Genomic DNA, 15,600 nt, shown 5'->3' on the forward strand with positions numbered 1-15,600 from the left:
TAGACATCTACAACGTAAATGCGCCACCCACCTTGAGATATAAGTTCTAAGGTCTCAGTATAATTACAACGGCTGCCCCACCCTTCAGACCGAAACGCATTACTGCTTCACGGCAGAAATAGGTAGGTCGGTGGTACCTACCCGCGCGGACTCACAAGAGGTCCTACCACCAGTAAAGTTTGATTTGATTTGATTTAATTAAACGCGATAACGTCTTTAATCTTCAATAGAATTTTCATGTAGTATATAAAAAAAATACATACCTATTAAGAAATTTGTCTGGATGTATTTGTCGTATGTGTTAATTGTAATGTAATTATCCGGCACTCTCATTTCCTCGCTCATGAGAGGAAATTAAATTGTTTCGAGGCAGTCGACCGTGGACCGTTATTTAATAAAACGTTGACCATTTTAATGCATAATTTTTATATTCGCACCGAAATTTTATTTTGTCCGGCTTCTGCAAGTCGTAAATAATTTAAATTTTGGTTTAATCTCTCGTTTTCATTTTTATTATGTATGATTCTTTTTTTATTTGATTAGTTAATTATTCCAAAAAAATTCATTATAATATGTGACTTTTCGTATACTTTATTGTTCTCGAGGGGCACGAACGACTCAGGTATCATTTGTACCGTGAAATTTTATTCCAATTTAAGATTTTGTCTCAATATTTAGCTCTATGTTTAGCGTGGCCTCAATAGTTCTAACTATTAAGCACACAATCGGGCCAATAAACTCTTTTTCATAACGTATTAATCGATCCAAGTTCAAATTTTTCATTACGAGTCCACTCAAGGCAAGTCAATCAATGTTTGCGTGATGTGAACTTTGCGTGCCTACATAACGCGCTATTTCGTGTAATCGTCTCAAAAAAAAAATAGGCACCCAATCCGAGAATATGCTTCGAATTTCCGAAGTTAAGAACCGGCCGTTATTGGGTCAAGGTGTTGAAGCGAAACGTGTACCGGGAATTCAGGAAAACCTGACATTTAGGACTGACCATAAAAGTGAGCCGAGATCCGCGTGCGGACGGAAGGGAACTAACGACCATTTCCTCGACACTCCGAACGAGTTTACGGACCGCAGCGGCAATAAAACTCCATCAGTGGGCGAATACGTGCAGCCTGAAGACGGGCGCTGGTTCCTAATCCTGGCAGCGTGTGCGGGAAGTGTCGCGGCGCGGCGGGGCACAAGGGGCGTCGCGACGCTCAGTCGGGCGCCGGCCTCGTGCAGCGCCGGTCGCCACGGATGGCTCGCGACAGGTAACGCGGCATGCGGCCCGCGCTCGCCGCGATCGCGGCCTGCTGCGTGGCGGCACGCGCCGAGCCCCCCTCGCGCCTCGCACCCCTCAACACCACCCCCCAGCACGTTCTCCAGTGCTCCGATGGCCTCGTGCTGCCCGCCTGGAGGCCTCTCGAAGATGTCCCCACTTACCAAATCGCGATACGCGGCTTCGTCTACTTTCTTGCGCTCATGTACCTCTTCATTGGGGTGTCTATTGTCTCTGATCGGTTTATGGCCGCCATAGAAGTTATCACGTCCAGAGAAAAAGAGGTGCGCGTGCGGCGCAACGGCAGTGAACAGATCATAGTTGTTCGAGTCTGGAATGAGACCGTTGCCAATTTGACGTTGATGGCTCTCGGATCGAGTGCACCTGAGATACTCTTATCAGTAATCGAGATAGCCGGAAAGAATTTCGAAGCCGGAGATTTGGGCCCCGGCACCATCGTGGGTTCTGCTGCCTATAATCTTTTTGTCATAATCGCCATCTGCGTTGTGGTGATCCCGGATGGAGAAGTGCGCAAGATAAAACATCTTCGAGTATTCTTAGTGACCGCGACTTGGTCGATATTCGCCTATGTATGGCTATATATGATTTTGGCGGTTATATCACCAAGTGAAGTCGAAGTATGGGAGGGTGCGGTCACTTTCTTGTTCTTCCCGGCGACTGTCATGACAGCTTATATTGCTGATCGTCGCCTGCTCGTCTATAAATATCTCAAGAAAGGCTACAGAGTGAACGAGAGAGGCGTCATAGTTGAAGCCGAGGGTGACGGTTCTCTAGAGATGGCGCTGAAGCCTGGCGGAGACGATTTTATGTCTGATGACGACGAAGGCCGAGAACTAGAGAAGTCACGGAAAGAATACGTATCAGTTCTCCGCGAACTGAGAAGACAGCATCCAGACGAAGATTTAGAAACCGTTGAGAGAATGGCTTTGGAAACGTTAATGGCAAGTGGTCCTAAATCACGAGCGTTCTACAGAGTTGCGGCGACTCGTAAAATGACCGGTGGCGGTGATTTTTCGCGGAAAATCTCCGAGAGGGCCCAGAGCGATTTGAGCGAGGTAAAAGCGGAGTTACAGAGACGAGATTCTGGTTCGGCGTCAATTGAGCCGCGCGGTCCAAACGTTCGTTTCGATCCTGACCACTACACCGTCATGGAGAACTGCGGCTCGTTCGAAGTTCGAGTTGTAAGGGCTGGAGATCTTAACGGTGACGTCACTGTTCAGTACACCACCGAAGATGGGACCGCTGAAGCTGGCTCAGATTATGTGACCGCTCAAGGATTATTGCATTTCAAACACGGAGAAACGGAGAAGACGTTTAGAGTTCAAGTCATTGATGATGATGTTTTTGAGGAAGATGAGCATTTTTACGTTCGTCTGTCATCGCCAAAGGGCGCTTCCTTGGCTTCTCCGTCTACCGCTACTGTAGTGATACTCGACGATGACCACTCCGGCGTATTTTCGTTCCCTCAACGCGATTTCGAGCTGACAGAGTCCGTTGGGACATATGATCTGAAGGTGGTGAGGACAGCTGGCGCCCGCGGGAAGGTCAGGATTCCTTACTGGACCGAGGACGGCACAGCTAAGGGAGGCGCTCAGTACGAGATTGCACAAGGCCACATCTTCTTCGAAAACAACGAGACCGAGTAAGTTTTTTATCGCTTTCGCAGGCAGACTGGTGTTTACGTCGCTTTTTTTTCTCTACCTAAGCTGATGGTCTACAGAGACCATATCAGCGTAACCTTAGCTAGTAGGTGAGCTCACGGGGCTCAAACCTGACGATGTTGCTAGCATGAACCCTAGCAAGAGCCGTGCTTCGCAGAATCTACCACGGGATCGGAAACGCGACCCACTGTGAAGATCCGGCGAGAAACTCAGTGGGCTGTGTCTGTGGGTTAATTTATTCGCCGAGCCCTTCGTCGTAAGCGACGGGTTCGACGAGAACGACGACCGGAACGTCGCTCGTGGACATCAACAATACCAAGAACACAGTTAGGTCACTGCTCAAGTCACTATAAGGAATATTCTTAAACTAGCAGTTAAAAAGTATTTAATTTAATCTAATGTTTCAGTTCCTTTCTTACCTAATAATACCCGTTATGGGCTATATTGAAATAAATTGGCAGACTGGCAACTTATATCTCAAGTTGGAGGGCGAATTTACGTTGTAGATGTCTATGGGCTCCAGTAACCACTTAACACCAAGTGAGCTGGGAGCAGTATAAAAAATCCAATATGATTCACATTTCGACCCCGATGTCGAGCAGCGATTTCGTTCGGTTTCCAATGCAACGTCTCAACGCTTATTTCCGGATCAAACCCGGATAATCTCATAGAGATTATGCCGAGCCGAACACTAAGGCTAGTTGGCTCAAGCGTTGACCTGAAAATAATTGACGCACCGATCTATATCTCATTGGGCAGTTTTATGGTTTCCTACGAAGCCCTCTAACGACTGGATATGTTTTCGGAGCGATTGCACGTAACGTATGGCGATTTCTGTGGCGGTGTTTCTTGTTTATTACACTTTTGGGGCCAGAGGTATTGCGTGCTCTTCTCGGTATGTAGCTGCGTGTCGGGTTATCTGAAAAACTTTCTTATCATTGAGACGTTGATTCGGTACTACAGAAGTTAGCGGTCTTAGTTTATATAGTACAACGGCTGTTCCACCTATTTTTTTATTTTATTGCTTAGATGAGTGGACGAGCTCACAACCCACCTGATGTTAAGTGGTTACTGGAGCCCATAGACATCCACAACGTAAATGTCCACAACCCACCTTGAGATATGAGTTCTAAGGTCTCAAGTTTTAGTTACAACGGCTGCCCCATTCTTCAAACCGAAACGCATTACTGCTTCACGGCAGAAATAGGTAGGGTGGTGGTACCCACCCGCGCGGACTCACAAGAGGTCCTACCACTAGTAATTACGCAAATTATAGTTTTGCGGGTTTCATTTTTATTACACGATGTTATTCCTTCACCGTGAAAGTCAATCTTGAACATTTGTTTAGTAAGTATTTCATTAGAAAAATTGGTACCCGCCTGAGATTCGAACATCGGTGCATCGCGCTCAACGCGAATGCACCGGACGTCTTATCCGTTAGACCACGACGACTTCAAAACGACTAATAAACCAAAACGTCTCCCTCAGGATAGAAATAATTAGGCAGGGCGGTGGTACACAAGACCTCGTACCACCAGGAATAGTAGATATAGAATTCTTTGAAACAGATCGCATGATTGCTTCACAGAAATAAGCTATCTGGTAGAGTGTACCGCTATAGGCCATTTTTGTAATTTTAATTCGTTGCCTATCGTTAAGTACTTCACAAGCCTCGTTTGAAGAAGGACCTGTCCTAGCGCTCAGGGAATACCGTAGATGGGAGCTCATTCCAAAGCCGGTTGGTACGTGGCATAAAAGATCTCTGAAAACGCTTTTTTTTTAAATAGAAATTGTGACCTACGCATCAACTCAACGAATATTTTGTTAATGTTGAGTCTCTATATCGGGCAAGGATAAGAAGTCTTTTCGCATTATATATAGTATGTATGAACTTGTAATAAAATCTCTTTGGCTATATACTATTTGTATCTGGCTGGTTTTGGTAACATTAAAAAGTTTAAATTTTAAAGAAGATAACTCCAAATTAAAATTAGGAAAATGTGTGATTTTTATTTATTTTTCGTACTGTCAAGATAACTTAATGTAATGAAGAAATCCGATATATATAGTCCGTATAGTCCTGACCTTGCACCTTTAGATTTCCACCTGTTTCGGTCTCTTCTGAATTCTTTAGGCAGTGTCAGGTTAACATCACAAGAGGACTGCCAAAACCAACTGTCGAGGTATTTAGATCAGAAGGCCCAAAATTTCTATAGCAATGAGATCATGTCCCTACCCACAAGATGGCAAAAAGCTATCAAACAAAATGGTATCTACATAATTAGTTAAATGTAAATAAACTACATTAAAAAACGTTCTGAATTTTCTTTAAAAAATGCGAAGAAACTTTTTCCCCAACCTATTATTACAACCTAACGTGCTATCTATCGACAGCCCGACATTCCCGAGACTGACTTAGCATCACTGCATTATAATTATCGCTAATACATACATATTATTAGTTGTTATGGGGACATTTATGGTCTCTACATTAACAAAACTGATTTGTTTCGTATGATCCTAACCGTGCTCATTATACGTTTTGGGTTTTTATAAAGCTTGAAGTTAATGGATATGTCCTTTTGTCATAGAAATACCTTGGCTTCGGATTGAATTAATTGAAGAGGCCAATCCTTACTGCAGTATAATTAAATATTCCAATTTGGCAACATGTCAGCCTAGCAATTATTACACCATTTTTTTTATTGCTTACATGAGTGGACGAGCTCACAGCCCACCTGGTGTTAAGTGGTTACTGGAGCCCATAGACATCTACAACGTAAATGCACCACCCACCTTGAGATATAAGTTCTAAGATCCCAGTATAGTTACAACGGCTGCCCCGCCCTTCAGACCGAAACGCATTACTGCTTCACGGCAGAAATAGGCAGGGCGGTGGTACCTACACGCGCAGACTCACATGAGGTCCTACCACCAGTAAAAAAGGCAGATCATTAGTTCGTAATAAAAATGTTAATGACAATTTTTACTAATAGCCCATACATAGTTGCTTCTTAAATTAAATTTGTTAAATCGATAGGTATACAATACAGTTATTGATCATCCATTAAAAGAAAATCCTTATTTTGTTCTCTTTATCAAAACCAAAAAGGACATAAGTCTTAAAGTTCCCAAAGAAAAACAACTTTATAAAATATAACGTGACGGTCGATTTTAAATTACCATAACTGACAAAGTCGGAGCTTTATACATTTCTTTGAACGTTCAAGTACGCAATACCATTAAAATTTTCCGCCGAGACGTCTTGAAAACCTTCAATCTGAGTTGTCCCAAAGCAAACACCATTAAAACTTTCCTAGTTTATCAGATTTCCTTCGAATACATTTAAAAGGGAAGTTGACAGTTTACTTTTTCCATGGCCGCGATACTCAACTGAAACGCGCTGGTTAATAAGTTGGAAGATAGAGATTTTGTAGCTCACTCAGATAAGCATATTATCACTGAAGAAGGACTACTTTTTTATGGCATAGATTGCATAGTGACGAGCTCACAGCTACATGGTGTTAAATGATTACCGGAGCCCATAGAGATCCACAACGTAAATGCCGCCACCCACCTTGAGACATGAGTTCTAAAATCTCAGTATAGTTACAACGGCTGCCCCACCCTTCAAACCGAAACGCGTTACTGTTTCACGGCAAAAATAGGCAGGGTGGTGGTACCTACCCGTGCGGACTCACAAGAGGTCCTAACATCAGTAAGTAACTAGAAGAAGTACTTTAAAAATAATTGAGTAGGATGTGGTTATAACTCATAATGGTACGTCAAAAATGTGCTAACAATCCAAAAGTCCTACAAGCCTTATCGCCATCATCCATTGTTTTCAAACAAACATTACCCGGACTAACCCAACAAAGGGATAAAAACAAACATTTCCAGTGCCATAATTTGAAATTCTTTCATTAATGAATGAACGATATTCTGTCATTTCTTCGTTTTGGTTCTTTCGACAGAGGATTGAGCGGAAATTTGATTTGCGTTAAGTAATGGGTCTTGGATTAGAGGGATTACGGGAAAACATATTTAGGATTATGATCTAACGTGTAAAATAAAAAGTAAAAGTCAATATTTTTATTTATAAAAAAAATTAAGGGTTCTTCTTCTCAGTCGTACACTCCTGGCGGAGTGGTCGTGGTTACGTATGTCTTAATGTTTGGTTGCGGCTTTTGAGAGACTTCTCCATCTCTCTCTATTTGTGGCGGTACGTGTACATTCAGTAAGGGAACACTTCGTACATAACTTGACCAAGTCTGTCCACCTTGTGGATGATCGACCGCGAGAGCGTTGCCGTCTTCTCTTCCTTGAACCACTAAACGTTCTAATGAGCTTACATTGTGAATGATATGTCCAAACATATTAAGGATTCGCAATTGCACAATCGACGAAAGCCTTTGTTTGATTTGGAGCTCTTTGAAGATGAATACATTAGTGCGGTGAGCAGTCCATTTTATTCTCAGCAAGCGTCTCCAGCACCACATGTCAAGGGCGTCAATCTTTTTACGACATTTTTGATGGATCGTCCATGTTTATGCTCCATATAGGAAAATAGGAAATATTAAGCACCCCATCAAGCGAACCTTGGTGTTTTTAGTTATGCGGCGATCTTTCTATATTTTTGTGAGCTTTTCCACGGCTGATCGTGTCACGGCACAACGTCTTTAATTTCTTCTTCGCAACTTCCAGTAGTTCCACTTTAGTTTTATCGCGGTTTATGGCAAGGCCAAAGTCGGAACTAGTTATTTCCAGAAGCGAAAGAAACCGTTCTACGTCGGCTTGTGACGTTGCAAAAAGAGTAGTATCGTCTGCATATCTAAGGTTTGATATCAGTCGACCTCCGATTGAAACACCTTTGTCCCAGTTTTCTAATTCTTCGGTGTAGATATTAAGCAAAAGAGGGGAGAGAATACATCCCTGTCGAACACCAGCTTGTGTCTTAAAATTTTCGGAATCTATTCCGTCCACGCGAACAGCAGCTGTGCCGTAAAGTTGCCGAGCAAGTAGCGGTATAACTACACTCCTACCTAGAGTAGAGGCTACAGCAGCCTTGAGGTCCAAATAATCTCTAAAAGTGCTGGAGCAGAAGGCAACGGGAAACCACTGCTACTATTTTCCCATGAAAGTGATGGAAATGTCTAAATTAAGGGTAGTTAGCGCAATATTCAAATGTCGACGATCATCAACGCTTTAGTCATTTGTGACTATGAAATCGGTAAAGTATTCAAATTGACTTCGTCTTCTTCGATTTTGATTGACCACGGTGAAGGAATAACATCGTGTAATAAAAATCAAACCCGCAAAAGTATAATTTGCGTAATTACTGGTGATAGGCCCTCTTGTGAGTCCGCATGGGTAGGTACCACCACCCCGCCTATTTCTGCCGTGAAGCAGTAATGCGTTTCGGTTTGAAGGGTTGGGCAGGCGTTGTAAGTATACTGAGACCTTAGAACTTATATCTCAAGCTGGGTGGCGCATTTACGTTGTAGATGTCTATAACACCAGGTGGACTGTGAGGTCGTCCACCAATATAAGCAATAAAAAAATCGTTGAAAACTATGTAAAGATTTTTTTTTAAAACTACACTAGATGAAAGCCTAAAATTTGTTTTAATTAATAGGAGAAACGTTAAATGAAAAAGACGAGGATACAAATACTGTCGACGGTATAAATAGCAAAGTGGCCGAAAAGACCGGACTCCCGCGCCCATATTTTCGTTAACACTGAAATAGACGAGTACTATGTGACCGTCCTAAATTGTACTACACGACTTAATTCATTGGCGCAATGAGCTGTTATGTTCCAGAAATATCACAGGAACGTAGTATGTAGACTTCAAAACGGTCACGGAAATTTAGGGGAAAGAGCTTGCCGGCGAATCCATATTACTTGCAGTTTTAAAACAATGAATGTATTTTTAATACGATTTTATTAGCTTCAGACGTATGTATGTTTGTAACGGAATCTTTGAACATGATTTTGACCCCCTTCAAAACGTCGGATTAACTCGAAATTTCGTATACTTATTAAGGACCGATGACAATTAAATGTTAAAAAAAAATTTAAGAAAATAATTGAAAAAATTTAAATTCAATTAAGTAATAAATGAAAAATAAATAAAGTTTAAAAAAACTAACAAAATACGATTTTATAGAAAATCCAACTAAAAAGGAGAAATTAAATTTTGCGTGCGCTTTTTTTTACAATAAACTCATTTTCTCTTACACTATTTTTAATTCAAATTTATTAAAATTTATTTTCTATTTTTTAGTTGGATTTTCTATAAAAGCGTATTTTGTTAGTTTTTTAAAACTATTATTTATTTCAAAAGTGCAACTGTATTTGCCGTTCTGACAAAGACAATTAGAAGCGTCCGTGACCGCAACGGATAAGACTCGTGTAAGTTATGCTCATAACTTGACTGCGTGATTTGTATCGTACACTGTTAATATTCAGATTCAGACGTTATGGGGCTTCAGGGTAAGATATTAAACAAGTTTAAGCTGAAGACGCTTTTATGGAACACTTATGAATTTATAGAAAGAAACTCTTTAACGGTTAGCAGCAGAGACAAGAGATTTTGTCTATGTATTTTATAAAAATATCCGGTTTTAAGTTTAACCCCTGCTGGTTTCTGTGCTAAGGTTGGATCCTTATTAGAGAAACTTTCAACTGCTAGCAGCACCAAACGTTTGAAGTAGTCGTGGCTTAAAAGACAAGATGCTCGGAGTACCCATATTGAGAGTGAGTACCCATACTGTGTCGGTATTCGAAACTCGCAGTCAAGCAACAAAGGCGACGCTCGACTTCTGCGAGTCCAACATCTCGCATAAGGAAGTGTCGAAACGAGAGAGGGAGTGCTCATGTCTTTAAAAACAGATCCATCGCCATCGAGTCGAATGCCGGAAGGGCTCTCGCCCAACCCCGATTCCTGATCTTCAGCTATTTTTCATTTTGTTTTTATGTAATTACTGAGCCTCCAACCAACTGAATGACACAAGCTTATCAAGGTCGACAAATGCTATAATCTTAACGCTGCCAATCAAATATTTTTTCTGAAGTAATAAGTTGAATGGACCTCCAGTAAGAGCTCACAATATGCCACGTCACAACGCCATGTACTAGGAGATGAACGTCATACAATGACCACGAGTTTCTCGCCAGATCTTCTCAGTGGGTCACGTTTCCGACCCGGTGGTAGATTCTGCGGAGCATTGCTCTGGCTAGGGCTAGTGTTAGCAACGTCCTCAGGTTAAAGCCCCGTGAACTCACTTACTCGCTCGGTGAATCTAGTATGACCCCTCGATGTCACTAGAACTGGTAGGAAAAAAAGCTCATAAAAGCTGAAAACCATTAAAGTATATTGTGTACCAAATCCCAGCACAATGTTGATGATAATTTCATAATTATCATAAAGACCTAGGTCCGAAATTGCTTTAATAAAAGTTCTAACTAGCAGTCTGCTGCTTTAGTACACCGATTTACGATAATTTCGGTCAAAGTAAAACTGATATTGGCCAGACGTTACGTTAAAAAATCGTGTTGCTTAATTAACTTTGCTGTTTTTGTTTGCTCGATACAAAAAAAAACACGTAATTTATTTCTTTCAATATTTGATTAAGCTATACGGTATTTTTTCTCTCTAACCTAGATTGTACAGTATTTGCATGGTCAACTCAGATTTTCTTATTATTACGCCGGTAAGAGTAAGGCTATCTATCGCCGAATAGTCGAACGAATATCGAAGGACCTAGTAGCATCTAGAACGCTCGAGAAGTACAACGCCATCTATTGTCAGATAGCGGAAATACAATACTCGACTTTTGTGGAATATTCTCGACGATTCTAGGAATTTCGTCTCGACTATAAAAGCGTTGTAGACATGGCACGCAGTCAGTCAGTAATCGGAACTACTCGAAGCGAAACAGCGAACGGAGCACCTGAATCGAAGCGGAAGAAGCGAATTGAGAATTTTAACGTGTTCTGTGTGTGTTCTACGTGATAAATACAGTGTTAACTTGTAATTCATTAGAATTTTATTTATCCCGAACCTCAGCGCGTAACATTAGGTATATTCCACTATTTCTTCTTGTACTGATTCTCCACTGCCCACTATGATCAGAGAATATATTATCACACAGTTTAAGTATAAATATAGTACATTTTTTTTGTTGCCCTTGTTGCTTGTTGGCATACGAGCATTCGGCCCACTTAATGTTGAGTGGTTACCGTCGCCCATGGACGTCAGCAATGCCAGGGGCAGAGCCAAGCCGCTGCCTACCGTAAACGGTTCGGCGAGGACGGTGACCGATGCTTGAGGTTGAGATTGTATGCACAGGTAGAAATACCAACGCTCCTCCTATTTCCGCTACAAAGGTGGGGCAGGTGTTGCGTTATGGTAACTAAGCGTGGACTGTGTTTTTTGTATGAAATATTTATTTTGATATATTACAAATTAACGACTTAATATAAGAAAACTATAAAATTGATCCGTTTCTTTTGGCGGCTGGATTTGAAAGGGAGTTTGGTGTTATGGCGGACGTCGCTTGCTGAAATTTTTACGTTCAGAAACTGAACAGTAGGCGTTTTATAAAGCGATTAAGACTTAGATTGCAAGTCTCAAAGTCGTTCGCATTGTGATGACCATGGACTCCGGTAATCGTTTAACTCCCTCTGCCCTTCTAGTGAAATTTAAAGGAGGCATAAACCGTATTTATTATAAAACTAGCGGCCCGCTCCGGCTCCGCTCGGGTCTTTATCAAAAATTTCAACGATATTTGGCGGTGTTTTATTTTTTAAATAAAAAAGAACAGTTATTGCGGCATAACTATATTATAATAGTTAGACATATGCTGTCGGTACACTTTTTTAAATAATAATGTGTTCTACAAAGTCGCAGTAGATTATTTTATTCTATCATTAATAGTTTTCGCAGGGCACGCGATGTAAAGAATATTTTAGGTAATTTTTTTACACCTTGGGTTACATTATTGGAGTTTTAGTAAGGATCTCTAATTATTTCCAAAAAAGATTATAGCCTATGCCACTCGGGAATAGTGTTGCTTCCAAACAGTGAAAGAATTTTTCAAATCGGTTCAGTAGTTTCGAAGCCTATTCAATACAAACAAACAAACAAATCTTTCCTCTTTATAATATTAGTATAGACTAGCAATCATAAAAGAAAAAAAAATATGCTGTCTAAGATTTACGTGATATTCTCAATAGCGCGCTTCAGAGTTTTGTTTATTGGTGTTTGTGGCTAAACATAGAACCCTGTAATTTGCTTTATAAACTTCAAATACATTTCTAAGACAAAAATAACAGAGACTAAAGCCATTTGATTTCTAAACATCGAGTACCGTATTATTAGCACTAAAGAAAAAAATCTATAAGCGTTTTACAATAGAAATTGACGTCACCAGACTACGACCAGACTAGTCGGGGTTCGTTAATAAATAACTACTTCTAAAAACTTCTGAATGACGGCTTCGCAGTTCAACGACACATTATTTATAACGCTTTTCTTGTTTGAATACTAAAAGTTGTTTAAAAGTAATAATTCTTGACAGCTTTCCCAATTTAAGTGAGGCTGGTATATAGCTATATATTGACGTTCGTAACTGTTCGAAAATGATATCTCTCTTCGATCGGTCCCTGACTGCTGAGGATCGTGACTACGTCCGATTCCCTCAACCAGCTGTCTCCAACGATCCCGTTTTGTAGCTTGGTGGAGTGCGACGCTGACAGGTATCCTCACTGCCTCCGCTATTTGGTCCGACCATCGTTTGGGACCTCTACCCCTAGGCCTTTTTCCCTCTATTTTACCGGTCACCACAAGGCGTTCCAAATTGCTGGTATCCCTGCGTACAACATGACCAAAATACCGCAATATTCTTTGTAGGCAGGCTGTGAATAGACGTTGAGTCTTTTCTATGTTTAACTGTCTGAGAATAGAGATATTGGTGCAGCGGGCCGTCCATGATATTCGTAGCATAAGTCGCCAGCACCACAATGACATGTCAAAACGTCGATTCTCTCGATAATGCTATAACGGCTTAAATTTTTTAATTTAAATTATTAACATTTGTAATTAATAATTTTAACGTCAAATGCTCTACAGTTTTGTTTTATGGTTTTTTTTAAGGGATTTTATGACCTGGTGTCTAAGACCTTTAAGGCATGTCTTATTTTAATTTATATTCTTATTTTTATGAAAAATGATAATATGGAGTGAAATGAAATGAAATGAAGATGATTGCTTTATGGTTAGTTTGCTGGTAGGTGTTGCTATTGTCAGATAGTATAGATAAATACCATTCTGTTTATTTCTGCTGCAAAATATAAAGCGCTTAAAATCATAAACAATATTGAAAACGAGAATATTATAATCATCAATTGAAATTTGAGATTTAAACACAGAATGCGCAATATTTTATAGATTACTCTTTATTTTAGCTGGAAATATGAGGCAAAAATATTTAAGTGTCTGGCAACACTGAGCACATCCACACATCTGGGTCCCATCAGAACTATTAAGTTTATAATGGATTGCGACCGGCTTAAGCCATTTACGTTTCGAGCCCGTAATTGCTACGGAATGATGTGCTACGCTAAACCTCTTCATATTTTCCATACTATGAATCATGTTACTATTTTGGATTACACAATCTATTTATGGTAGGCAGCGGCTTGGCTCTGCCCCTGGCATTGCTGACGTCCATGAGCGACGGTGACCAGTTACCATCAGGTGGGCTGTATGCTCGTCTGCCTACAAAGGCAATTAAATATATATATATCGTTAAGTTTTTTTTATTTATTACTGGTATTAGAATGGTATAATCAATATCAATAATTACTCTACACTACTTTCGACTACTGATAGGCATTCTCTTACGCATTAAATCCGCTAATGTAAATAATACATGAACTGTAATAAATAAATAAATGCTACGAGTATCCGGAGTAAATATGATTTTCTTGTTGGTTTCTACCCACGAAGCTGTCATTTTTTTTCAGCTTAATGATTGAAACAGCTGTTATATAATATCATCATCTAGAGATTTTAGTTTTTGGAAATTTACTCAATTTATTTATTACTAGGCCTGCGGTTTTATCGCCATAAATATTTAATTCAGTAAGAATGAAAGATCATTTTCTTGGCATAAAGAGTTGCTGGGATTACTCTGTAGGACATAAACTATCAGACGACTTGTAGATCCGTTCGTACGTGGAACGATCCAGTGAGTACACTTGTTTTTACTTTGGCAGATATTATATTGTTACGCGCTTGGTTTCAGGATAAATAAAACTCTATTTAACACTTACAGAACATTTTACAATTCGTAATTCTTCCGCTTCGCTTCAGGTGATCTGTTCGCTATTTCGCTTCGAGTAAAACGGCTTACTAACTACCTTCGTGTCATTTCTGCAACGCTTTTATAGTTGATTTGACATTTCTATAATTATCGAGAACGTTCTCGGGAAGGCCAGTCGTTTCGATATGTTTCCTATATACAGATAATAGATGGCGTTGTGCTTCTCGAACGTTCTCGATGTTGCTAGTTCTTTTGATATTCGTTTCTGCTGTTCGACGATAGATGGCGTTGCTTCTACCGGCATAATAATGTGTGTAATCGGCATTGTCCAGGTCGTGTTGCTTATCCACGATAAAATATAACAAACATTCAGGCTATAAAATATTTATATTCAAAAATATAATTACATTAGTTGAGTCATTTTTGTGAGATTAACTACCAAACCTCCACAGATCCAAATTATCAAATTTAAAATATTAGTTTAGAGTAATCTAATTATATTGTCGTGAACGTACTTTAATCTCTGCGTCGGTGGATGCTGACAAAAAGGTTATAGTGTTGTTTATTTAAAAATTTTGCTTAATGTAACAAAAATATTATCTATATACGCATAAATTTTTTGTCACATCACTACGTAATATAAATAATAAAGTCACAATCAAAGTTTGTTGCTTTAGAAGTAACTAGTTAACTTCTGAATTTGTGTTAATGCGGTTTTCAACTTCAATTAGGGAAATTTTAAGAGGGAGTTTTGTGTATGTAGAAGACATGTTTTTGTACAGAAGTAGGGGTAAGTATATAAATAGAGATGCAGCGTTGTGGTGCTCGCTAGTGATGTACCACCACATAATGTTGTGTTGTTTTATATTCTTGTCACGAATTATTGGCACTGGTAATAATGTTGTAGATTTTGTGTGATTATATGAAAGTGTGTGAGAATAAGATGTTAAAGAAAAGTAAGCTCCGGGCTTCGTCCAGTGCTGAAATCGCATTCCCAATCAGTAGGAAGGTCATGACGATTTATAAGCGCCCGTGTAAACGTATACTCGAAAAAAAAAACTATTGGATATTCAGAGAGAATCATTTTTCTTCGAGTCATTCCGTGCAGTCTTAGCATATTGTTACACGCTGGGGTTCGGGATAAATAAAATTCTACCGAATTACAAGTTAACACTGTATTCAACACTTAAAACACTTCAGTGCACTTTAAAATTCTCAATTCGCTTGTTCCGCTTCGCTTCAGGTTATCCGTTCGCTGTTTCACTTCGAGTAGTTCCGATTACTGACTGACTGCGTGCCATCCCTACAACGCTTT

The 15,600-nt window shown here is 40.0% G+C and overlaps 1 protein-coding gene across 1 annotated transcript in view; it reads left to right on the top strand.

Moving 5' to 3' along the window:
• Positions 1 to 1,209: 1,209 nt before the first annotated feature.
• LOC101741376 (sodium/calcium exchanger 2) overlaps positions 1,210 to 15,600 on the top strand; it is a 127,978-nt gene continuing 113,587 nt past the window's right edge. The window contains exon 1 of the mRNA XM_012697646.4: positions 1,210 to 2,936. Coding sequence (XP_012553100.2) covers positions 1,276 to 2,936 — 1,661 coding nt within the window. The 5' untranslated portion in view covers positions 1,210 to 1,275. The remainder of the gene's footprint in view (positions 2,937 to 15,600) is intronic.

The sequence above is a fragment of the Bombyx mori genome, chromosome 25 (assembly GCF_030269925.1).
Source record: "Bombyx mori chromosome 25, ASM3026992v2".
NCBI lineage: Eukaryota > Metazoa > Arthropoda > Insecta > Lepidoptera > Bombycidae > Bombyx > Bombyx mori.